This window comes from Eleginops maclovinus, chromosome 10 (assembly GCF_036324505.1).
Source record: "Eleginops maclovinus isolate JMC-PN-2008 ecotype Puerto Natales chromosome 10, JC_Emac_rtc_rv5, whole genome shotgun sequence".
Classification (NCBI taxonomy): domain Eukaryota; kingdom Metazoa; phylum Chordata; class Actinopteri; order Perciformes; family Eleginopidae; genus Eleginops; species Eleginops maclovinus.
In genome coordinates, this window is record NC_086358.1 from 22,342,073 (window position 1) to 22,368,686 (window position 26,614).

Below are 26,614 nucleotides of genomic sequence, written 5' to 3' on the forward strand. Positions count from 1 at the left end.
TCTCTCTGCAACGTTTTCCATTGTTGTTGTAAAAAAGAGATGCTCACCTGTGGTGCTTTTATTGTGCTTACTTCCTGATTGAAATGCTAACAATTAAGCATTGAGGTGTTTGGCCAGGTGGCACATATTTTTGGCCAATTAGCTCATGAAGTGTTATTTTGAATGGCAGTGTTTTGATATGGCAAACATGTGACTGTAAGTCAGATTGTTGTGTCTTATGCAGAGAACCATGTTCAGTGCATTTAAAAAGTGCCATTTTGAATTGCAAAATGTGTGTAAAGCAGAAAATGTGTTTAGAGTTTTGGAGACTTGAGAAGAGGTTTTGCTCTCTGTGTCAGTTTAAATAATTGTGCTATGCATGTCATTTTAGTGTCTTAACAACTGTAAACAACTGTAAGTAGATGTTATGCTGTTGGAAATGCATGTTGGTCAAGCTCCAACACTTTTTAAAAATAAATTAACAATCTACATGCAAACAGCAAAATATGTCCACCCAGGGGTCAGGGTGGACAATGACAGGGTGGACATTTTTGGCTAATGTTCGCATTTAATGAGCACATGGTGGACCTTCAGTAAGAAACATGATTCAGTTAGCAAGGTGACTGTGGTTTCAAGGTTTTATTGGTCATATGCACAGCATATACAACGTATATGTTGGCAATGAAAATCTTATGTCCCATGCTCCTCCAAACAACTCAACATACATGGTTAATAAGATAAATAAAATAGTGCAAAAAGAGAGAAGAATATTTACAATAACAACAATAAAGATTTGAGGATGTGAAATATATACATATGTGGAATACATTGAAAGTATTTAAATACTTTACACTGTTGAATGAGGAGGTATGGACAGATGCATATATTACGTATAAACAGATGTATATGGCAGATATGTATAATATATAGATATGTACACTATAAATAGTACACACACCCGGGGGTCAGGGTGGACAATGACGGGGGACATTTTTGGCTAATGTTTGCATTTAATGAGCACATGGTGGACCTTCAGTAAGAAACATGATTCAGTTAGCAAGGTGACTGTGTACTGTTTTACAAATATATTTCGAATTTCTGAAAGGTTTTTATATTACTGTAATTGATATTTCAGTATGACAGAGTGGACATGTTAAGCTTGACAACACCCGACTACACACATAATATGATGAAAATTACGAAATGTAAGTGTAAGTATTACTCTGCAACTACCCACTGTTTCAGCCTCCATTGAAGAAAGACAACATGATGGTAGTAATGCCACTCAAGACATCAGGGGTTACTTAAAGGGGCAGTTACCCCATAATGACAGGTTGGACAGCAATTTCAGGGACACATGCAAAATGTTCAATATGATTATGAAAATAGAATATACATGATCAAAATGACTCGTTTTATCAAATAACTTGTTGTGGACAATAAAACTAATAAAATAATATTTTCTTAAATTTAGTCTCATTTAACCACTTATTACACACACTGTAGTTAGCAGAGCAGTGTGTGGGACATGCCAAAGTCACGTACATCCAATGAAAAAAATGGTATAAAATGAAGGAAACACATTTCAAGAGACTTATCATTGTACTGATATGTGTGTGTTTGGGCATTTATAATAAGACCTCAGAGTTTCATTGTTCTGCTACATTTTTATGATGACTGAGTGATTCTGATGAGGGCACCAAAGACACTTTATAGTGATATTGACTCATTTGTTAACTGGTTCATGTGTGCAACAGTTTTAATGGCAGTGTTTTGAAAATGGCAAACAAGTGAATCTGTAAGATTTCTGTGTCTTCCTGAGAGAACTGTGTGCAGTGTTTTGTAAAAAGTGCCAAGATGAATTGAAAATTGAGTGCAAAGGTGAGAATGTGTTTAGAGTTTTGGAGACTTGAGCTGAGGTTTTGCTCTTTGAGTGTCGCTTAACACAGGCCCGTAGCCAGCATTGTGGTGGGGGGGGATCTTTTCCCCCCGAAAGTGGACTTCATTTGGCTCCCTACTCCAATGCCCCCTAAATACACCAGCACACTTCAAATCTTTTAATTTAGACATATTTTATTCATCGTCAAGTTTGTTGTGAGTCTGTTGTTGCTGTCCTTCATTTTTTGTCTGTTGCTCCCCACTGTTAACATAAATGGACATGAATTGCTTCAATTGAGCTATCTCTATAGTCATTAAAACTTTAACAAGAATGAAGAATTTGATATAAATGTAAGTGTTACTCAAACTTCCTACATCTGTGATTGTCTGTCTCTGTTGCTCACCTCAGTTGTCTGTTGCTTTCTTCCATTGCCTGTCTGTTGCTGCCCTCCATTGTCTGTCTCTGTTGTTGTTCTGTCTGTCTGTTGTTGCTGTCCTTTATTGTCTATCTCTCCACTGTTGACATAAATAGATAAGAATTACTTCATGAAGTACACTATCGGTATGGTCATTAAAACTTAAACATGAATTAATAATGATATAAATTGAAGTGTTCCAGAAAAGAGCTTTCAAACAGCATCAAAACCATCTCTTTGTAATTTAAATTGACATAATCAAGGTTGAATGTGTAGTGCCCTACCCTCTTACTTAAAACATTCTTAGTCCATTTCTCCCTTATATTAGTGCCAGATTCATGCAAATGCAGTTCTGGGGTTCTACCTTACCACTAAGAAGGCACACAAAGTTTGATTAAAATCTGTGTCGGTTGGGCCCCAAAGTGTCTGATTTCACGTGAAATGACCCACCCCCCATGTCTCCCTCTTCTTCTTCTATGGCTTCTATTGCATCAGAACGCTCATCAGCTCCAATCGTCTTGGGTGCATTTTTGAGTATAGATCGACAGCTTCATCCAGATCCAGAGCCATGTCGTAGTGGGTATGGATGAGAGCCAAGGATGACATGCGGTCCTCTCCCATGCTGCTCCGCATGAATGTGTTGAGTCTCCGGAGAACACTGGCAGACCTCTCACATTCGCAGGAGGTCACTGGCAAGGTGCATGCAATTTTCAGGAGTTTGAAGATGTTCGGATACATCATCTCATCACACTCTTTGATAGCTGAGGCACATGAGCTTGGTCTTTGGTGTAATGCTTTGACCTGCCACTTCAACTTCCACCGTTTCAGCTCCTGGTCAATGACCTCTGGTGATGGCAAGTCATCTTGGTACAGAGCGACTGCTTCAGAGATGTCCACCGTTACATCTGAGTTGCACTGGACAGATGGAATTAGGCCCATGAGCCTTGATGCGACAAAGGCACTGTAGAAGTGACTGTAGGCATCATGCCGTGCTGCCCATCTTGTGCGGCTGAGGTCAATCAGGGGCTTCCGCTTTCCGGTAGAATGTGCCTCCTTATCTACAACCTCCTTGAGAAGGTGTTCCCTCTTCGGGCTGCAGGTGAAGAACATGACGATGTACTTCATCTTATCAATCATGTTGCGCACAACTGGAAGAGCACAAGAGCGTGCAATGACAAGGTTCAAGCAATGCCCATTGCAGTGCATATAAACTGCCTTAGGCGCATCCTTTTTTATCAAAGCTTGAACGCCAACATTTTCGCTGCTCATATTGCTGGCGCCATCGTACCCCTGGCCTCGACAGTCAGCAATCTCTATGCTTAGATGACTCAGCACATCTTTGATCGCGCTTGCAATGTGGCGACCTGTGATCCGTGGCAAAGTACAAATCTCAAGCAACTCCTCTCTGATATTTAAGTCTTTGTCCACGAAGCGAACACACATTGGCATCAGCTCTTCATTATGGGATGTGACCTCATCAGCTAGGACTGTGTACATCTGAGCATGCCTGACCTCTTCCACGATCTTGGCCTGAATCATGTGCTTCCCTATTACATCAATCATTTCATTTTGGCTTTGAGGTGATAGATATGTGGCATTTTTTAGCTTTGGTTTCTCCAAATGCTGCTTCAGCTTTTCATCGTGATTTGAAAGCAGTTTCAATAGGGCCAAGAAATTCCCAGGATTGCCACTACAATGCTGCTGCTCAGCTGATCCTCTCAGTGCAATGCATTGACGGCCACAGTAGAGAACAGCCTCTGCAACGCACTTGAGAATGTGCCTGTTCTCTTTGATGTTGGTCTCCTTTGCACTGTCCATACGGACTGATATCCGGGTATTGGGGTTTTCATGTGACTGTCGAAACAGTTTTGCTCTTTCAAATGCCACTAAATGGTTTGCTTTCGATTGGTGGCTTCCAATTATCTTCGTTTTCTTATGCCATTTACTGAAGGGCGCATTTATCAGTGAAGTTGACTGTTTCCTCTCTGTGGCATTGAGAAAGAGAGCACAGCATATGCAGAAAGCGCCATCGAGTTTCATGCTGTAAACCAGCCACCATCCATGCTCCTCAAACCAATCATACCTGAATGCCCTGTTGCACCCACCAATAAATGGAGTTGGGAAAATGAAATGTTTCGAAGGTCTGACGTGGTTTTTCACCAAATTGTACTTTTGGCCATCAGACATCTGACACACAGCCTGTGCTATTTCCTCAATAGATTTGGTTGCATCTATGAAGAAGCCAAGGTCACTGTCAAGTACAGAGCTCGGCTGGGCTACCTCACATTCTGCTGCCTGTCTCACTCTCACATCCTCAGCCACTTCAGGAGCTGCTGCATCTCTCTGCTCTTCCACTGCACTGTTACCTGGCAAGGCTGTTTCATTGCTGCTACTACTAGCTGCTGGTAGCTCACCCTCCACATGCTGACTCACTAAATAAATACAGCAAAAGAAAGACATTTAAGTCAATTTTAGAGTATTTCAAACCAGACATAATAATAATTTTATTCTCTGAATTATTTTATTTTCTATTGTGCACATAGAATTGTGAGGGTTTGGGTAATTTCATCAAGCAGATATATTGCATTTGTCATAAAACGGTTTTAACAAAAAGCACACACAACAAACGTCTGACAACAAACATCTGCACCTGAAACACAAACATCAGGTGCAGGGAAACTACACTGATTGACTCACATACACCCTATCCATGTTTAACCCCCTTTTTTTTTTACACCTCTATACTGTATTTTATTTACTATGGCCTTAGGAGCAACAGGCATGGTGACAGTAAAATACAGCCTAGCTGGAGCAACAGGCATGGTGACAGTAAAATACAGCCTAGCTTGATCATCAGCATTGCAAAGTGAGTTACTGAATGTTATTGTCACTTACATTTCTTAAAAATCAACTAATGGGCATAAAATAATTTGGCTTTAGTGTGGGGGGAACCCCTCATAAAATCCGTTTCACTTTCAGGAAAAGGTGGAGAGGCACCAATAGAGACCGAGGTCGAAACTGCACATAATAAGTTCTGTCATAGACATCTGAAGCCGCGAGCACAAAATGGTAACACTCTGCGTCAAGACAGTAGACTCAGGAGACAGACACTAGTCTAAAACAGACGGGGGGAACTGTCAGCTATGTGGCACTTGCAGAGCACAAGCATAACGAGATGGAGGGGGGGAGACATTGAAGCACCGAAGTCACGTTAACACGCCAAGCAATACACTTTTAACAATCCCGAAAATAGTTACTGTTACGTTCGCTATGTTTCCTACAAAATTGACAGTGGTATTTTCTGTGTTCGGCGAGGGATGGGGCTAGCATATAGCCTAATGGAGCTAGGCAACCACTGACAAGTAGCCTAGGTCAGTGAGTGTTCAGATGCAGCTAGGTCTAGCAGCTAAGTAGTAAAGAAATAGAAGCCCTGCACTCAGCAGCTTACCGATTTTGGTCCTTTTCTGGAATAAGTCACCAATGTTTTGGGACAATGTTGCCGCCGACTTCTTTCGTTTACGTTCCTTGTCTTCTTTTTTACCCATTTTCGCTATTCTTCTGATTCTTCTTTGTTCCTATGTAATAGGCGATTAGGCTAGCTACCAACAGAAATGGGGGCATTACCGCCACCGACTGGATTGGTGTAAAACAGTCTGAACAAAATGTGTAAACAGAAATATTAACCATTTTTCTTACTCGTCACTTCTCTGAGTCTACTTTTCTTTTTTATTAGTCTGGATTTTGATATTGTAAATTTAGATTTGAATCATGTATATTCACCGGAGATGAACAATTCATTCATTGAATAGCCCACATATCTTGAGGGGCGTGTCTGTGTATGGGGGGAGGGGGGGGGGGGGGTCGAGTGCGGGAGGGGGATCGAACGAACCCTTCGATCCCCCCTGGCTACGGGCCTGTTAACATAGGGTGACCAGACGTCCTCTTTTGCCCGGACATGTCCTCTTTTTATGTCCTGTCCGGAGCGTCCGGGTTTTTTTTTAATAAATTCATGAAAACGTCCGGTTTTCACAGTTTTTCATGGGACCATTAAGCGTGTACTTAAATTGAATGGCGCTTTGCACATAAGTCTACTGTACTTAGACTTCCCCCCCAACAATCGCAAGTGTCCTCTTTTTCGCCACCTCAAATCTGGTCACCGTACTTAACATAATTATGCTTTATGTGTAATTTGAGTGTTAGCAGCTAAAACTGTTTAGCTTTACTTTGAAAGTGACTACCGGAAGTTGTAAAAATTGAGTGCGTTGACTTGACACGCAGGCTCCGTCTCGTGCTGTCAGCGCTCTGCCCTCACTGACACACGTGAAGGGATTGTGTGTGTGTGTGTGTGTGTGTGTGTGTGTGTGTGTGTGTGTGTGTGTGTGTGTGTGTGTGTGTGTGTGTGTGTGTGTGTGTATGTGTGTGTGTCGTCTGCTGCCACTTGCACTGCACTCTCCACAACAGGTGAGAACACTGCTTCATTTCCTTTTAAACCTGTTTATTTTGAAAAAACTAAAAGTACCTCCATATAGAGAAACTGTTAACACATATAAAATATTATGTGTGTCCGCCGGGGAGCAAGCAGCCTGACAGGGAGACTGACAAGTTGGCGAACGAGGAGAGGATTGATGTACGCACGATTTATACTGCGAGTACCATCAGAAGCGGACACAGCATAATGAACGTGTCCGACGACAGAGGCTGAGTGTCGGTTTTAGACGCTCTCTCTGCTGGAGATGCTGCTGGATGCTCCCGCTCATTCAGCAGCTTACAGTATTCCCAACAAATCTAACATTCCTCTTAGTGTACTCCAAAGCAAAACAGCAGACATATACGGTTAATTTATCATACCAATATATGAGTGATGTACTCAGATCTTGTACTTGAGTAAAAGTAGAAGTAGCCTACTCAGATCTTGTACTTGAGTAAAAGTAGAAGTACTCAGATCTTTTGCTTGAGTAAAAGTAGAAGTACTCAGACCTTGTACTTGAGTAAAAGTAGAAGTACCAGAGTGTAGAACACTCTGTTACAGTAAAAGTCCTGCATTCAAAATGTTCCTCCAGTAAAAGTAGAAAGTACTCTCATCTCAATGTACTTAAAGTAGCGACAGTAAAAGTAGTTATTGTTTGATTGGTGCCAGAATAATATCTCTGATATGTTTTATAATTATTGATCATTAAAGTGTTCTCAGAGCTGGTAAAGGTGCAGCTAGTTTGAATGGCTTTGTAGACTGCAGGGTAGCTGCTGAATTTACTCCAGGTGAACTAAAGTCTGATTTAAGGTTTGATTATATTTACCATCATTAATCCAAATCTGTAAAGTAACTAAAGGGATTACATACATGTAGTGGAGTAAAAATACAATATTAACTACTGAATTAAAGTGGATAAGTACAAAGTAGCATAACACGTTAATATGTCTCTGTGTTGGGGGTGTACATTATATGCTACTGCAGATAAGTGAACCTAATATTCCACGAATGAATTCTTAAAGGTTTTAACACTTGTCATAATTGATCTAATCATTACTGGCAATCAACGCGGGATTAAAGTGTCAGAGTAGACAATGGGATTTGTTCTGAAATTGTTAACTTGGAAATGTGTTCCAAAAATACTTTTCACTGTTGATCTTTTTAACCAATAATGAAGAAGTAAAACCCCATTCCTCAAAGCTCAAAACAATGAAAACAAATTGGCATTCTTCACATTCATTTTTTAAATAATATTCACCATCTTAAAGTTAATATTTTGAGCCAGAACATGTCAGACATTGGATTGAACTCCTCCTTTGTTCATTAATATTTAGACTAACAGCCTGTTTGCCTATCCCTGTTTACATTCTGGCTGCTGTCAGTGCAGGGATCTGTGTTTTACTGGCTGTCAGCGTGCCTGGCTGGTTTTAGATCATGTGTCAGTGCAAAACCATGCATTGCCCTTTTTTTTTTCTTTTCTACGCTCTTATCTTTTTATGTTATATGTTCTTGTTTATATTTGCACTGTGGGACTGCCAGAAATGGTATTTCAATGTTCTGTATGTATAACACATGCGGAAACTTTGACAATAAAGTGGACTTTGACTTAATTGGCATTCACTTCTGGGCTACACTTTTGATGATGTAGTCAATAGGAATAATTATTTGTCTAACTGCCTACAAAGGCTGGTAGAAAAGGTAGTATACTCATGATCTGGATCTGCTGTGTGTGTACTCTTGGCACAACATGGATATAAACTCAATGACAAAAGCCTGCTGCTGAAACATCCAATTCACTTGAGGTGGATTATTGGAATGTCAGGAATATACATTTAGCTTGCCTTTAGAAGCTCCACACTGTTGGAAATGTCTTCCTAATTGTGGTTTCATTTTGCACACAGACTGAACTGTATTGCTCTTCATTGGTTTTGCGCCTCATAGTAGAAACAGGGAGAATGGTTTCACACTTTCCATCGCTCCTGATTGCCATATCCCCCCAAGTAGCATTACATTCCTTGCTCTGCCTCGTCATGGAGATTCAGCTTTCCTCGCTTCCCTTCTTCCCCCATATTTTTACTATAGCAGAAAGCTGTCAGAATTAAAGATAGAGTTTTGACAGAAACGATGGTTTCTCAGAGTTCAGGGAATGTTATCAATGGAGGGAGACCTAATTCCTGCATGGGAAGAGCAACAGATTAGCGACACTCCTCAGGGACTGGGCTTCCTGGATCTGAGTACACAAACAAAAGTTTGGTCAAGTTTTTTTTTTTTTGAGACATGTTTTTATTGTCTTTTTTCTTTTCTTACAATACAATACAAAGACACAAAACAAAACACAAAAATAGGCACATCAATAATTATAAAAAGGCACTTATTATATTATTAGATATTAGTGGAACATAGCTTGTTTGGTAACTAACTGTTACTCATCATGGTTTAAAAACAAAAGAAAATAATAAAATAAAAGACCTTTCGCAGGCATGTACATACATAGGTAGACATCAATTGTATCCCACATACAAGTGTTCCTTCATAATGTGATCAGTGAACAAAATAAAAAGCAACAAAACAAAACAAAACAAGAACAGTACAAAGCCGTCATGAAATCGTCCCCCTCCGGAAATTCCATAAATGAGCCCCACATCTTTACAAATGTATTATATTTCCCTTTAATAACATATGTCAGTTTTTCTAAGGCAAGGCATTGCAGTAGCCCCTCAACCCACATTCGCTAGCTTGGTCTGTTAACAGACTTCCACGACAGTGCAATTTTATGTTTAGCTTCAAGAAGACTGAATATGACCATCTTCTTACTGCTATTGCTAAACATACAGCTTGGTTCAAAGGTCCAAAGGTTTTATTTGTCATATGTACAGCAGATACAGCATATATGTTGACCATGAAAATCTTATATCCCAGGCTCCTCCAACAACTCAACATACATAGTGCAAATAAGATAAATAAAATAGTGCAAAAAATTAGACAAGAAAATAATACAATAACAACACTAAGGATGTAAATATGTAAAATATATACATGTAGAATAACTTCAGATTATTTAAATATACTGTACAGTAATTTAAATACTGTACACTGTTGTATGAGGAGGTATAGACAGATGCATATATTACATATAAACAGATATTTATGGCAGATATGTATAATATATATATATGTGTACTATAAGCAGATGTGAGTAGACATTCACAGAGCTCAGAAGTTCAGCAGTCTTATAGCCTGTGGTATAAAACTGTCTCTGAGTCTGGTGGTCTTGGTCCGGATGCTGCGGTACCGTCTGCCAGACGGCAGCAGATAGAACAGAATGTTGCTCGGGTGATGGGGGTCCTTTAATATCCTACCGGCCTTCTTCCTACACTGCTGGGTGTACAGGCCCTCCATGGATGGCAGCTCCGTCCTGGTGATGTGCTGAGCAGTTTTCACCACCCTCTGTAGAGTCTTACGGTTGAGGGAGGTGCAACTGCCATACCAGGCGGTGATGCAGCCAGTCAGGATACTCTTGATGGTGCACCTATAGAAGTTGCAGAGTATCCTTGAGTCCATGTTGAACTTCCGCAGCCTGCGGAGGAAGAAGAGCCGCTGTCGAGCCGTCTTGGATATGACCCTGGTGTGATGTGTCCATGTCAGGTCCTCACTGATGTTTACCCCGAGGAACCTGAAGCTGCTGACTCTCTCCACAGGAGTCCCGTCGATGGTGATGGGTGTGTGTGCCTCTCTCTGCCTCTTCCTGTAGTCCACAATCAGCTCCTTTGTTTTGCTGACGTTGAAATGAAGGTTGTAGTCCTGGCACAAAGATGTCAGGGCTCTGACCTCCTCTCTGTATGCCGTCTCGTCGCCGTCTGTGATCAGGCCGATGACGGTCGTGTCGTCAGCAAACTTGATGATGGTGTTGGAGCTGTGTGTGGCCACGCAGTCGTGCGTGAACAGTGAGTAGAGGAGAGGGCTGAGCACACAATCCTGAGGGGCTCCGGTGTTGAGGGTCAAGGTGGAGGATGTGATGTTCCCCATCCGCACTGCCTGGGATCTGCCCGTCAGGAAGCTCATGATCCAGTCACAGAGGGCGCTGTTGAGCCCGAGGTCCCTGAGCTTAATGATGAGCTTGGAGTGCACAATGGTGTTGAATGCTGAACTGTAGTCAATGAACAGCATTCTCACATAAGTGTTCCTCTGGTCCAGGTGGGAGAGGGCAGTGTGGAGGGTGAGGGATGGGAGATTTTTAGTCCAGACCACATGTTTCTGGCGTTGGAGCCCTTGTAGTTAGACTCCACCTTGTCCCTGTATTATCTTTAAGCACTGCTAATAGCTCTCTGGAGTGCATACCTGGAATTCCTGTACTCATCCAAATCACCGCCGCTGTGCGCGATGGCCCGTGCTTTAAGTTTAGCTCGGACCTCGCCGTTTATCCAGCGTCTCTGCTGGTAAACGGAGAGAAGAAGAAGAGATGTGTGGTCTGACTTACCGAAGTGGGGGCGGGGGAGGGCTTTATATCCATGCTGGAAAGGAGTGTAAACATGGTCCAGTGTATTTCCACTGCGCGTGGGGCAGCTGACGTGCTGATCATGATCATGATGTACTCTAGGCTGGGAACACAGTCCGAAGAAATTATCTCTACATCTGAGCACCAGTTGTTTTTAATAAAGATGGACACAATTGTAATAACCTCTTTCCAAAACTCTTGAATGAGGGTGCATTCCCAGAGGCGGTGAAACAAACAACCTTTATGTGTACCACATTTGACGTCTGGTGTATTGGGGTAAATGCGATGCAATAACTCTGGAGTAAAGTATATTCTCATCAACCATTTGTACTGTAGGATTTTGAACCTTGTATTTATTGTTTGCACCTGGCATTGGAGACATATATCTTGCCACTCTTCTACCGTGATCTCTTCATTGAGGTCTGAACACCACGCTAATCTTTTGTCCTCTGACGATTCCTTTGCTGCATCTATGATAATCTGATAAAACGTTGAGATTAATCCAGCTGCTCCATATTGATTCAGAACTTTCCTTTCCAAAGAATTTAGTGAGGGAGGATTTACAGTGTTCTGTGTCTTTGTTATGAAGCTTCTTATCTGAAGGTACTTGAAAAAATGTTTAAGTTCAACGCTAAACTTTAGTTTGAGCTCAGTAAAACTTAAAAGATTATCATTCTCATACAGATCTGAAATCTTACTGATACCTCTATCTGCCCATAACTTAAAACTAAGGTCACTAGTACCTGCAAGAAGTTTCTGTTCCCCCAGATAGGTGAGAATTGGGATAGTGGAGGTGTTAGGGGATTTTAGAAGTTGTGGTTTCCTCCATCCTTATCCAGTACAGCGGTGACTGATGTTCAAACCAACATGAGGCTGCTCTTAGTTGGGCAGCCCAATAATATCCCTGGAAAGGGAGTTTTAACCTGCCTCTGTCATACGGTAAGTACAACAGAGTCATGCGTAGTCTTGAGCGTCTACCGTTCCAAATAAAATTACAAAACAGTTTTTTCATTTTAAGAAAGAAATTACTAGGGGGAGCAAGTGGGATGGATTGGAAAAGGTACAGGAACTTATGAAGAATATTCATCTTCAGAACATTAATACGTCCTATCATGGAAAGTGGCAAAGATTTCCACCTGTTAATAGATTCTTCTACAGACTCAATTATCGGGTTATAGTTAGCTGGTATAATGGACTCTATCGTAGGTGTGATTTTAACTCCAAGATATGTAAAGCTGTCTGTAATATTCCTAAAAGGAGTACTTAGTGGTGGATTTAGTCTCTCAGATTTTTTCAGAAAGAGAACTGTAGATTTAGATGCATTAACCTTGTAACCTGAGAAGCTGCCATAAAGTTAATAAAACAGGTATAGATTGTTTTAAGTCTATCGAAAAAATAACTACATCATCTGCAAACAATCCTATTTTGTTCTCAATATTATTAATTTTGATACCAGTTATTTGAGTGTTGTATCCAGTCGCAATCGCTAAATGGCCATAACAAAAAGAAGGGGAGACAGAGGACATCCCTGTCTTGTACCTCTGGAAAGAGAGAACTGTTTGGATACCATATAGTTGGTCATCACTGAAGCCGTTGAGTCATGATATAAGGTTTTAACCCACTTGAGAAAATAGCTGCCTATTCCAAAATGGTTTAACACCTCAAATAGGTATTCGTGCTCGACCCTATCAAAGGCTTTTTCCGCATCGAGTCCTATCACAGCCATATCAGGTGTTTCTTTTTTGGCATGTATAATATTAATTAACCTACGAAAATTGTGAGAGCCCTGTCTTCCTTTAATAAAACCATTTTGATCTAGTGCAATAATAGCTGGTAACTGTTTCTCTAACCTTCTGCCAAGAACTTTGGCCGTTATTTTCGCATCATTGTTAATCAAAGAGATAGGACATAGGATTCCAGTTCGTGGGGGGCTTTCCCGGTTTTAATATTAAAGTTATAAGTGCGTTCCGCAATGATGGCGGCAGCTCCCCCCTCTCAAGTGATTCTTCGCACATGTTCAATAAAGGAACCAACAGCATGTGTTTGAAGTTTTTGTAGATTTCAATAGGAATACCATCCGGTCCTGGCGCTTTCCCTCCCTTCATACTGTCTATGGCTTCTGACAGTTCAGATGCACCAATTGGAGAGATAAGCTCCTTTTTTGCGCTCTCAGTCAGGACTGGTATTTCTATCTGATCTAGGATGCTGTGGATTTTACGAGATGCAGCCGGACTTTCTGACATATACAATTTAAAATAGAATGCCTGGAAAGAACTATTAATTTCTTGTGGATTAGTAATTGTTGTCCCCTCCTCTGACTTAATTTCTAAAATTGATCTTTCATTCTGCATTGATTTTAAACGCCAGGCCAGAAGCTTCCCTGCCTTCTCTCCTTGGTCGTAGAATGTCTGTTTCAGTTTTATTATGCTATTTAATGCCTTATTTGAGGACCACTCATTATACTGTGCTCTTAGAATGGCCAGTCTCTGTCTAGTTTCTGTTGTATCATTAAGGTCAAGTTCCTTAATATCTTGTTCTTACTCCAACAGTATAAGGTTCTGTTTATTAGAGATACTGCTTGTATAACTGATAATTTGCCCTCGTGTATAGGCCTTAAACGCCTCCCACCTCGTAGAAGCTGATGTTTGAGTAGTGTTCACTATAACGTAAACATCAATATTGGTTCCAACACATTTTAAGAACTCCTTATCATGTAGCCATCGTGGGCTTAATCGCCACACAGTAGGACCCTTGGTAGCTGCCTTTACAGTGTAATTAACTAGTAGTATCGCATGATCTGAAATGACAATACTTTTATACACTGAGTCATTCACATTGGCTATCATAGGCTTAGAAATGAGGAAGGAGTCTATGCGGGAATAAGAGTTATGGGTAGTAGAATGACATGAATATTACCGTCTGGAAGGATTCCTATTTCTCCAGATATCACAAAGATTTAACTCACTCATAAAGTGTTGTATTACCTTCCTACTCTGCATATGTGAGGTGTCCACAGCTGATGACTTATCCAGTTTAGGATTAAGGATACAGTTGAAGTCTCCTGCCACACAGATGTGGCCATGTAATGTTGACAAAGTTAGAAACAGGTTGTTATAAAACTGTGCATCATCACTGTAAGGACCATATACAGTGGGGCAAAAAAGTATTTAGTCAGCCACCAATTGTGCAAGTTCTCCCATTTCAAAAGATGAGAGAGGCCTGTAATTTTCATCATAGGTATACCTCAACTATGAAAGACAAAATGAGAAAAAAATATCCAGGAAATCACATTGTAGGATTTTTAAAGAATTTATTTTCAAATGATTGTGGAAAATAAGTATTTGGTCAATAACAAAAGTTCATCTCAATACTTTGTTATATACCCTTTGTTGGCAATGACAGAGGTCAAACGTTTTCTGTAAGTCTTCACAAGGTTTTCACACACTGTTGCTGGTATTTTGGCCCATTCCTCCATGCAGATCTCCTCTAAAGCAGTGATGTTTTGGGGCTGTCGCTAGGTAACACAGACTTTCAACTCCCTCCAAAGATTTTCTATGGGGTTGAGATCTGGAGACTGGCTAGGCCACTCCAGGACCTTGAAATGCTTCTTACGAAGCCACTCCTTCGTTGCCCTGGCGGTGTGTTTGGGATCATTGTCATGCTGAAAGACCCAGCCACGCTTCATCTTCAGTGCCCTTGCTGATGGAAGGAGGTTTTCACTCAAAATCTCACGATACATGGCCCCATTCATTCTTTCCTTTACACGGATCAGTCGTCCTGGTCCCTTTGCAGAAAAACAGCCCCAAAGCATGATGTTTCCACCCCCATGCTTCACAGTAGGTATGGTGTTCTTTGGATGCAACTCTGCATTCTTTCTCCTCCAAACACGACGAGTTGAGTTTTTACCAAAAAGTTCTATTTTGGTTTCATCTGACCATATGACATTCTCCCAATCCTCTTCTGGATCATCCAAATGCCCTCTAGCAAACTTCAGACGGGCCTGGACATGTACTGGCTTAAGCAGGGGGACACGTCTGGAACTGCAGGATTTAAGTCCCTGGCGGCGTAGTGTGTTACTGATGGTAGCCTCTGTTACTTTGGTCCCAGCTCTCTGCAGGTCATTCACTAGGTCCCCCTGTGTGGTTCTGGGATTTTTGCTCACCGTTCTTGTGATCATTTTGACCCCACGGGGTGAGATCTTGCGTGGAGCCCCAGATGGAGGGAGATTAGCAGTGGTCTTGTATGTCTTCCATTTTCTAATAATTGCTCCCACAGTTTATTTCTTCACACCAAGCTGCTTACCTATTGCAGATTCAGTTTTCCCAGCCTGGTGCAGGTCTACAATTTTGTCCCTGGTCTCCTTTGACAGCTCTTTGGTCTTGGCCATAGTGGAGTTTGGAGTATGACTGTTTGAGGTTGTGGACAGGTGTCTTTTATACTGATAACGAGTTCAAAAAGGTGCCATTAATACAGGTAACGAGTGGAGGACAGAGGAGCCTCTTAAAGAAGAAGTTACAGGTCTGTGAGAGCCAAAAATCTTGCTTGTTTGTAGGTGACCAAATAGTTATTTTACCGAGGAATTTACCAATTAATTCATTAAAAATCCTACAATGTGATTTCCTGGATTTTTTTTTCTCATTTTGTCTCTCATAGTTGAGGTATACCTATGATAAAAATTACAGGCCTCTCTCATCTTTTTAAATGGGAGAACTTGCACAATTGGTGGCTGACTAAATACTTTTTTGCCCCACTGTAGATATACTTAATTAATGTCTTGATTTAGTAAAGAGCCCTGGACGATAACAAATCTGCCTGCATAGTCTTGTATGGTATTGTAAACCCTTAATGGCACTGAAGAGTGTACCAGTATTGCCACCCGTCCTGCTTGAGAGGAGAATGAGGCAGATATGACTTGACCCTGCCTCCTTCTCTTTAATGGAATATATTCACTGGAAAATAAATGAGTTTCTTGAATAAAAGCTATCTGTGTTTTGAGCTGCTTCAACCTAGACATTATTTGTTTTAATTTCACCAACTTCCTAAGACCCCTAACGTTCCATGAAATTATATTTATTTTAGTATGACCACTCATGATGAAGACAGTGAACTAAGCTTATGCGACCACCTTATCAACCCTGCCTTATAATAACGTAACAAGTGTGCCTTCAGAACAAACAAATACAACAGGAAACAATAACAAGGGCCTCTCCCAAACGAGGCAACAACAAGTAGGCCTAGCCTAAACCCTGTGCAACTAAACACGCAGATCCACCCTCCCTCCCAATTCCGGGATCCCGATTAGACCAAAGTCTGATCCTCTTGAGGAGCAGTAAGCAACCAGTAGCTGGTATTACGAAAGGGGAAAAAAAAAAAGAAGAAAGAAAAGTGTCGGGGCTCGTTCCGACGATACACATATTTATATTATGGATGGAGAATACAATGTTCATTTGTGACCCTGTTAGTCTGTCATTAGTAGCCTGAGAGGGCAGATAACGTCTAACCTCCAAGCCCGTAGCCTACTTTAAAGCTTACCAGGACAGTTTCAGCGATCAACGTCGGGTTACTTTCAGTCAGAGTTCTCTGAAAGGCCTACGTGCCGCGTTTCAGCTGATGACTTTTTTCTGCACGTCCTAATTGGTGTTGACCTTCATCTTTCAGATGAATTCCTCAGCTTGTGATGGGGAAATGAAGTAATGCCAGCTTTTGTCGTGTAGAATTCGTAGTTTTGCTGGGAACATATTCCTTACGCATTTGGTGCAGACTCTGTTTCACCCCATCGAAAAGTTTCTGTCGTCTTTGGACTTCAGTGGAAAGATCCGGGAAAAACATGACACAGCTACCCTCAACTGTGATATCGCCTTTCAGACGTGCTGCTTTCATTACCCGATCTCTGTCTCGATATGTCAGGAATCTCACCAAAAGAATCTGTGGTCTAGTTCTATCCGACCCCTGGCTAGGGTTGCCATCGAAGCGATCTGGTCCTCCGCTGTGCTAATGTGGGTTTCTGCCTCTGCGAGTCTTTCAGAAAATGTCCCTATAGCTTCTTTTATCTCTCGGTTGGAGGAAATTACTTCATATAGATGTACGGAAAAATCAATCCTCATGGATTGTATGGCTGTTAAGATCTGGCTCTCATCACGGCTAGTCTCCAATTGGGTTAGCATCTTGCTAGTTATCTGGTCTTCCGTGATGTCCTCGAGTCGAGTTTCAGTGTCTGCCTTTTTATCGTCTTTAGGAGGTGGTCGGGCTGCCTACTCCTTTTTTTTCACCTAACCCTGATAGCATTCATCTTTCATATCAGTTAATTTATTGCTTTAAAAAAAAAAATGTATTGTTTGTAATTTCCTGTGTGCAGCCATACAAAAACATTGCATTATTGCAAAAGTCTGCCATTTCAAAATTCTGATTTAAATCTCTTGTTTTTTGATCAAATAACAAGAACAATATTTAGTGCTGCCACTTTGTCCAATAACAAAGTATTTAGGTTTGATAACCAGTCCTACACACCCGTATGGTGAAAGAACAGCAAGGTCATAACTGTGACAATGGCAGGGATACAAAGAGGCTACCATTTTCATGAAAGATCTTTTTTAAATAGTTGTAGGCTCAAAGGGATTCTTGTCTGTTTTTCTAGGATTCTCTCTGCATCTCTCTCATGGCAGGTTGGTCTGCTGATGCCTTCAGGTTCATATGGACGGACCATGAGCACAAACTGCAGGCAACTAAACTTCTAAAGTCCTGCTGTAACTCCATATCTATGTTCACCTCCAAACAGCCTGCACCCATCAGAGTGAATGGAGCCAGACCCGGAACACAGGAGGAAAGTGATCTCCTGGAATAGTTCACCTTCCTCGCTCTAGATGCTACTAAGCCCTCTATGGATTCAGCAGCTACCTGTTAGCTTGCTGACAAATGTTTGCTGAAATAGTTCACTTGAAAGAATATTGAAGACAAAAAGCCACCTGGGCGGAGGACTGTGAGCACCCTGTGTCTGTGGTCAGGGCTGCAGTCATGGGGAAAGAACAGGACCTGCTGGTGGCCGTGAAGACTGGAGATCTTCTGCTGGCACACAAACTTCTCTCCAAAGTCAAGTGCAGCAAAACCAGTAAGTACACAACTTTCTGGGGCAAGGGGGTTACACACCTTTGTGTTCTGTCTTTGTTCTGTGCAGTGGGCCTGGGAGTTTTGTTTCCAGTGTTGAGAGAAGAACTCAGATATTTTACTTTACAAAAGTAGAAACACCTATAAGAAATGGCAATGCTTGATAGACTATTTTGACAACCTCCAAACACTCCCAACCTAGTAACGGGAAATAACTTATTTGATTCTATTTATTTTCCTGTTTTTTCTTATTCATACCTTTTATTTATTCATCTGTTTTTGCTTGCTATTTTACTTATTTATTTGTATTAATGTAATTATTTGTCACTGTTTCAATTTTATTTTTTATATTTGATCGTGGAATCAATGTGTTTCTTTGATTTAACTTGTATACCTACAGGTTTTCAAGGTGGGGTGGTATGGGTGGGGAATGGTGGGTGGTAATGGGTTGTTCCTGAAAAAAATGAAAATGGATGAAGATCATTGTCTCAAGTGTGACTGTATGATTGTGCCTGTTCTTCAATAAAAAAACATTGGAAAAAAACTAAACAAAAGTAGAAACACTAAAATGTAAAAATACTCTGTTACAAGTAAAAGTCCTGCATACAAAATCTTACTTGAGTATAAGTACAAAAGTGTTAGCATCAAAATATATTTAAATACAAAAAGATAAAGTAGCCTAGTTATTGTGGGTTATTTCTCATTTCAGAATCATATACTGTATATTAAATGACTGGATTATGATTATTCCTGCAGTAATGTGTTCATGACAGCTGGTAAAGGTGAAGCTAATTTTATTTCCCTTATATACTGCTGCTTAATATCTTTACTTATAATTGTATACAATAGTATGAGCTATAATCTGAATATATAAAGTAACTTATGTGGTTGAATAAATGTAGTGGAGTAAAAAATACAATATTGGCTTCTAAAATGTAATGGACTAGAAGTACAAAGTAGCATAAAATAAAAAGTACCCCAAAGTACAGTACTTGAGTAAATGTACTTCACTACATTTGCTCCTGGTTGTTTCCAGGATGAAATAGAACTTAGTAAGAAGAGGCACAGCTAATGGAGGGGGGATGTCACTTTTTAACTAAGAGCAGTTTGTTTGTGAACCACAAGTTGAGGTTCAGCTGCGGACAGGAGTCAGGTTAGGGACAAAAAGAAACTGCGGCTCAGCACTGGCTAATCTCCTGAACACAGACCCCTGCAGCTCCTCGCTCTGTGGGATGTGGTGGGTTTTCAGATGTTCTTATTTGCATAGATTCCAAGTCATGCAACAAGCGAGCTCTTTACAGAAATATTGTTGCACATGACGCGGTTCTCCCTTATCCAGCCTCGAGGAAGTAAGGCCATCATGCTGTGGAGTTGAAGTCTTTCTTCGTGACGTTATCTACTCTGAGCTTTTCATCAGTACGGCAAACTCTGGGAAAAAGCTGTGCTGTCAGGAAAAAGCCTGTGACACACACACACGTACACACACACATACACACACACACACACACACACACACACACACACACACACACACACACACACACACACACACACAAACACACACACACACACACACACACACACACACACACACACACACACACACACACACACACACACACACACACACACACACACACACACACACACACAGCCACTGCTGCTTGGCACACATATTTAAAATAATATTGTACACTTTTGTAATGCTGTGTGCTACTGTTCATGAACATCAAATAACGGCCAAGAGTTCTCTGCAGTTTTGTAAACTACCAGCTGTTTTTGAAAATCTGCGCAGTCGTCAATATAATTAATAAACGTAAAAAATGCTTCAATATTTATACAAATAAATACATAGATATTAGATTTTTTACAAATACAAAAATAAAAGGGGGAAAAGGATACACATTCATAAAACATTATGTGTATCAGAACAACCAAGTGGTGTGTTTATCAAAGAGGTCACCTGCTAAATGAAGTTGGACCCTCGCCGGCAAACACAGCAACTTACAGGACAGTCGTGGTCCCTAGATTGTGTGTGTAACACAACATCTAAAAATTATGAAATTAACCAAACACAATTTGGAATTTATTTGATAAAAAAGACAAAAAGAGATCATGATTACATTCAGAATGTTTTGGGACCTCATTGTGACACTTAATAACAAACACAACTTATACACAGGAACAAATCCTCTGCAGGTCAGGTGCTTTCTAAAGCTGTGTTGTGTCAGGCTGACATGCTGGACAAGCTCCAGCCTGAGCCTTGGGCCGGGTTGGGGCTGCAAATGGAGGAGGGAGAACCTGAACATGGATTTAACTCTTTAACTGGAGGTAGTGGCAGGGGGACTTGGGGGTCATGGGGTAGACACATGAAGGGGTTGTGTGTGTGTGTGTGTGTGTGTGTGTGTGTGTGTGTGTGTGTGTGTGTGTGTGTGTGTGTGTGTGTGTGTGTGTGTGTGTACGTTGTGTTTTGTTAACAGTGTGACAGTGAGGAACTACAACATTGACACACTGAGTGTCGGGTAACAGTGCATACCTCACAACTTACTTCATGGCAGGGAGCACACACATGACATTTAAAGCCAACGTTTCCATTTTTTAAGTGTAGCACTAATTAGTGAACAAAAAGTTAATTTCTTTAATTCAAGGTTTACTGACGAGTCTAACGCTATAGCCCCCATTGGACAAAATAGAGACAACTGTGCATCCCTGTGGGGATAAGCATGGCTCTAAGGCTGATGGACAGGGAGCTGAGAGAGGAGGTTACTTCTCCGATCAGCCATCTGCTGACAACAGGGTGGTGCTCAGTCAGTTTGAGGTCTTACCACAGCCTCCTCTTTCTGCTTAGCTGTTGCAAGCTGACACATCACAGGCTCACAGACAAACTGTCACACACTGCTCATCTGTGCCTTGTGTTGCCTATGGAGGGACATCTTGAAATGTAAAGTCTTCCTGCCCCAAGTGTCTTCCTCTAACACACTCTTGCCTCAGACTGAAGTGGGGGTTGGCCTGCCTGGATGGGGACCATGAGAGAATGGAGCTTATTCAAAGGCCTTCATGATTACAATGTGTTTGTTGCAGCACATGCTTGCTTTAATGTTGAGCCACAGCCCTGCCTCCTCCTCTACTAGGTAAATACAGGCCTGCAGGTTAGCTTGTCATGGACAAATGGAAAAACAGTTGAGACAAAAGGGAAAAGATTATATTTAAACATCTATCATGCCAGCTATTTGATCCGTACATAATATATTGGCAAGACACGAGGCTCGGAATTTCGTCATTTTAGGGGCAAAGCCATTTGGCCTTTTGTGTCACAAATTCTTTTAAGGCACAAAGGCCACATGCCAGGGCACAAAGGCCATTTAGGGAAAAATTAGGATTTGGAGCTTACAAATAAACAACTTAACTTTCTGAAAATAAAAACACATGAATGATATGGAAAACAAATTACTTTTTTACTACACTGCGCATTGAATAGAGTAGTTTTTCATTCAATGTGTGCGGTAAAAAATAAATCACAAGTGGAGCAAAGCGCTCGCAGCCCCACTGAAACATCATCTCTTAAGTCAGAGCTGAAAAGTGTAGTTATGAAGAGGAGACGAGAGGGCTTAGACTACATCACCAGCGGTAAATAATACAAACAGAAAATGAAAGAAGTTGACCATCTACTGGAGCTTTGGTGAGCGAAAGTATAATTTATGTATCGATGGATCAATTGCTATTGTAACCATGGTGACGAGTGTCTGTGTTTTCCTACAGTCTGATGTTTTCATGCTGAGGCATCACGGTTGTTGTTATTGTTAAGTTTTGCTTTGTGATAGCGCTCTTTACTCCATGTATTAAGGTACAAAAAGCCTTTATATATCTAAGTTCGTGCCCCACCAGTTTTGTACATATAAAAACGCCACTGGGTGAGGAGAAGGGAGGTTCCTAGAGAGAGAGAGAGAGAGAGAGAGAGAGACGGGGGAATGCTATGAGAGAGCTAACGGTATATGTGTGTGCGGGTGATAATTAACGTTCTTCTTTGTTGTTTTGGCGTGGTTCCGGACGACAGTAAACTGTCTCAGAAGTGAATAAATTCATGGACAAAAAGAGACACAAGGCCTCCTTGTATTCTTATAGCGAGACGCTGCAATGATGATTGAATGACATGTGAGGTGCGCGTAACCAATCCAAGCTACAAGGACTGATGCAGTTCAGAGCCCAGACCACCGCTCTGACACTTTTAAAGCAATTTCGAGATTTTAACAGTATCAGGGCACAACGGCCACCGTAGGACGTACAATTATTTTCGGGTCATCACGGCCAGACCGAGGGGCAATGAAGGCCGTGGCCGTCATGGCCGCCGTGAAATTCCCACCCTGCAACACACATACCAGTAATAAGCCATGCTAAATCTGCAGGCTGATTCAGAACATAGTTGTGATTAGCACATCTTAACACCATCACTGTCACAATACTTACAATGCAAATGAATAATCACGTGTCTGATGTGTTAGGTTTGAGCACCAACGACCAACCACCCTAAGAACAATGTATTGCAAAATCAGAGGCATGTACACAGGCATAGACATTTCAAGTATGCAAGTTCAAGTACTAATTAAATCTGGTTTTAGTGTTTCTTTTAAAGTATATTCTCCTAATTATCAGTAATGTTATATAATAATTTGTGCTGGGCAACAATTACAATTTTTAATTGAATGATTTTCTGCGATTTATTAATCGCATTGTTATGTGCAAAATTCCATAAGTAATTCACTTCACTTCAGGACATTTACACCACCAGGTTCACCAGGAGAGCACACAACATCATCAGGGACAGTACACACTCCCAGCACAGACGCTTTACTCTCCTGCCATCAGGCAGGCGCTACAGGAGTCTGAAATCCAGGACCAAGAGACTGACAAACTGCTGCTACCCACTGGCCATCAGGCTTGTGAACATGCTAACCCCCCCCCCCCCCCACACACACACACACACAAACACTGATTGAACTGTGAGTGCCACACAAACACTCACCATTTGCACTACGTACTTTAACAATGCATAGTGCACTTTGTTGTCTGCCGTCCAATATTTCATACACTGTGAACCATGTGCAATACAACTATTTACATACTATTTAAGTATCTTTTAAATTTAAGGTTGGTGCCTTAACGTTTTCCTCCCTTGCATGTACACGTGGCAAGGCGGCATACAACCTTGTCAGGTGCGGAGATGTGCCTTGTGTTGCTGGCCGAGTTCCCAGACCTGACGCTGCCCACCTTCTCTGCGCCCACCACCAAGCACGGGGTCGAGCACCACCTCACCACTGAGGGACCCCCAGTCTATGCAAGGGCCCGGTGGTTGAACCCTTCCAAACTCGCGGTAGCGAAGGCAAAGTTTTCGACCATGCAACGCCTGGGTATCATCCGCCGCTGACAGTCCTTGGGCATCCCCTCTGCACTTAATCCCCAAGCCGAATGGTGGTTGTTGCCCGTGTGGGGACTACTGCCGCCTCAACGACGCAACGACACCCAACCACTAATGTGTGACTTTTCGGCGCACCTTGCAGGAAAGCTTGTTTTTGCTAAGGTGGACCTGGTGTGTGGTTACCACCAGGTGCCCATACATCCCCTGGTTGTTCAAGTTCCTTCGGATGCCGTTCGGGCTCTCCAACAGAAGAGTTGCTGTAGCTCAAACATTTCATGCTGGTTCTGTTAGAAAGCTGTCAGAACACACAGAAAACCACAGCTTGTTGGTTTGGAGCTCCGTAGCTGCAGACCAGTCAGGGTGCTCATGCTGACCCCTTCATGGAGACGGTATACCCTAAAGGCAGTGACCTCCTTCAGCAGGATGAGGAACACAACAACGACTTCAAGGTTTTGACTTGGCCTACATATTCCCCAGATCTCTATCCATCGAGTATCAGTGGGATGTGCTGGATGAACTAGACCAATCCATGGAGGTCCCCCAACGCAACTTACAGGTTCTAATGGATATGCTTCAGAGGTCTAGTGAAGTCCATGCCTCGACGGGTCAAAAGGGGGACCTATACAATATTAGGCAGGTGGTCATAATGTTGTGGCTGATCGGTGTATGTACTTATTAAGAAGCATAAATAAAAGACACAACAGTCAATATAAACTAAATAACAATCACTTCAAAATGGATGAGGATGAATATATTGCAACAGTAGAAATATAAACAGTAGTGCAAATGACCGACCATAGCAGCGCAGTAGTTTTTTTTCTTTATTATAACATGATTTCTGAAAAAAAAATCACTGCTTCCTTTTGAATGCTAAGCTAGGTACTAGCACATCCTGGTTCAGTATTTTCTGAAAAGGTTGAACTATTTACTTTCATAAAAATCTTTGGATTCTTTTTGCAGATCAACAAGTGCCTTTTCTTTAACACACACTCTAAGTAGGCTTCCTTCATCTCTTTACCTTGAATTAGGGATAACCCATCTGGACTTGTGTCGGATTAGATGTCTGTTACATTTAAGAGTTTTAAGAAGGGCTGTGTTTGTGCATAAAGTGTGCAGATGAATGTGTGTTGCATTTTACCAAACACATGAATGACTGTTTTTATTTCAACTCTTCCACTTTTTGTGTCATCTCACCTGTAGTGGTCTGAGTGTTTAGCAGCAGCAGCAGGTTGAAGTTAGCCCATGAGCCAACAGGCTAGCTGGGCTAATCACTCTTCTACTTCAATAGCCAGACTGTCGGGTAGCAGCCAGATAGGGTGAACTGCTTTCAAGTTCAACTATCACACACACACACACACACACACACACACACACACACACACACACACACACACACACACACACACACACACACACACCCACACACACACACACACACACACACACACACACACACACACACACACACACCGTAATCCTGAGCCTTCTTCTCCCCTGGCAGATGGGGTAGCTTGTCTAGGATTGCTTAGGCTTTTTACGCAAGGAATTAAGTAGTGTGTGTGGTTACAACAGACAGTGTCATTTATTCTAGCATAACTATCTATTATTACTAGCTCCAGGCTGCACGTTGTTGAGTCTGGTACTCATCCTTACCGAAACAACCTTTTCTCCTCTTACTACAAAACAAGCTCTGATTGGTGCATGGTGTCACCAATCTGCCTCTACATGCCCTGCACCTCTACCTGCACGTTTATGTTCACATGATATGGGGACGACAGCGTATTGATTCTTGCTGCTATGGTTCAATAAGAGTTGAACAAATTTTCCATCCATGTAGGATAGTGTGTCCTTATACTGTTGCAAAGATCCAATCATTAACACATTAGCTCTGTAGCTGGAGGGCTCAGTAGGAACTGTAGACTTTGTGAAATAGATGTTATTGTTTGTTGTTTAACCACGGCAGAAATGGCCTTACTATTGCAATAAGGCTATTGAACCGCCACTATTTTAAAACATAATTGGATCCAAACCTAAGTTCATCTTGAACCTGTCTCTATTTTAGAGAGTAGAATGTAAAAGGAGTCTCAAGTAAACTACTCTCCTTAGTGGGATGGAAATTGTGAAAAGTATGTGACAGTCCACAGCTGTACAGGATCAGCTCAGCAACAAATACGCAATGTTTTCAAACCTCAGGCTGGTGAACACGTAGTGAACCTGTGTCCTTTTTCTCTTTAGTATTAGCCATGCTTTTGGAATAGGGAAAGGTTTCTGTAATTTCTCTCATTTAACTGTCTAGTGTTGATAGAAGATAGATAGAATCGGAGGATGAAACCCTCTTTATTAGCCACATGCACACAGAGTGAAATTTGTCCTCTGCATTTAACCCATCCTAGTACTAGGAGCAGTGGGCAGCTAGTGTGCAGCGCCCGGGGAGCAATGGGGAGGGGGGGATTGGAGGTGTCCGGTGCCTTGCTCAAGGACACCACAGCAGGTCGTAGGAGGTGAACTGGGACCTCTCCAAGTAGCAGTCCACCTTCCATATTTTCAAGTCTGTTCGGGGACTTGAACCGGCGGTTCCCAGTCAAAGCCCCTACTGACTGAGCCACTTCTGGACTGTTGGGACTATTTGCAGAGCTTTTACTCTATGTGTCTCTCACACACACACACACACACACACACACACACACACACACACACACACACACACACACACACACACACACACACACACACACACACACAGGATCATTGCCGACTTTCTGGTTATCAGACTGTCTTTAGCTCCTGATCCCCAGCCGCCCCAAAGAAAGAGATGGACACGGGAATATCTCAAAAGACTTAGGTTAAAGGTCTCCTATTATGCT

At 41.7% G+C, this 26,614-nt stretch overlaps 2 protein-coding genes across 6 annotated transcripts in view; one reads left to right on the forward strand and one right to left on the reverse strand.

The window, feature by feature from the left end:
• Positions 1–1,934: 1,934 nt before the first annotated feature.
• LOC134870906 (52 kDa repressor of the inhibitor of the protein kinase-like) lies at positions 1,935–6,125 on the reverse strand. Of its 4 annotated transcripts, XR_010166612.1 has the most exons (3): positions 2,724–6,125; positions 2,262–2,373; positions 1,935–2,119 (listed from the first exon to the last, which is right to left on the reverse strand). XR_010166612.1 is itself a non-coding variant. In XM_063893423.1 (2 exons), exon 1 carries the CDS (start codon positions 4,731–4,733, stop codon positions 2,757–2,759), a length of 1,977 nt encoding a protein of 658 aa, XP_063749493.1. In that variant the 5' UTR covers positions 4,734–6,125; the 3' UTR covers positions 1,935–2,373; positions 2,724–2,756. The 4 variants fall into 4 exon arrangements, 1 of the variants encoding a protein (XP_063749493.1); XR_010166613.1 differs by having other exon boundaries at positions 1,935–2,373; positions 5,722–6,125; XR_010166611.1 differs by having other exon boundaries at positions 2,262–6,125.
• Positions 6,126–6,651: 526 nt separating this feature from the next.
• The window catches only part of LOC134870905 (caskin-2-like), a 109,407-nt gene continuing 89,444 nt past the window's right edge, over positions 6,652–26,614 (forward strand). Inside the window, exons 1-3 of one of the 2 annotated variants that reach the window (XM_063893421.1) lie at positions 6,683–6,734; positions 17,871–17,898; positions 18,012–18,341. In XM_063893421.1, the coding sequence (XP_063749491.1) occupies positions 18,248–18,341 (94 nt within the window). In that variant the 5' untranslated portion in view covers positions 6,683–6,734; positions 17,871–17,898; positions 18,012–18,247. Of the gene's footprint in view, positions 6,735–17,870; positions 18,342–26,614 lie in introns of both variants that reach the window. The other variant, XM_063893422.1, reaches the window with a different exon arrangement.

What these genes read in the sequence shown, in the direction of transcription:
- LOC134870906 (XM_063893423.1), bottom strand. Translation starts at nt 4,733, where the DNA reads ATGTCTTTCTTTTGCTGTATTTATTTAGTGAGTCAGCATGTGGAGGGT.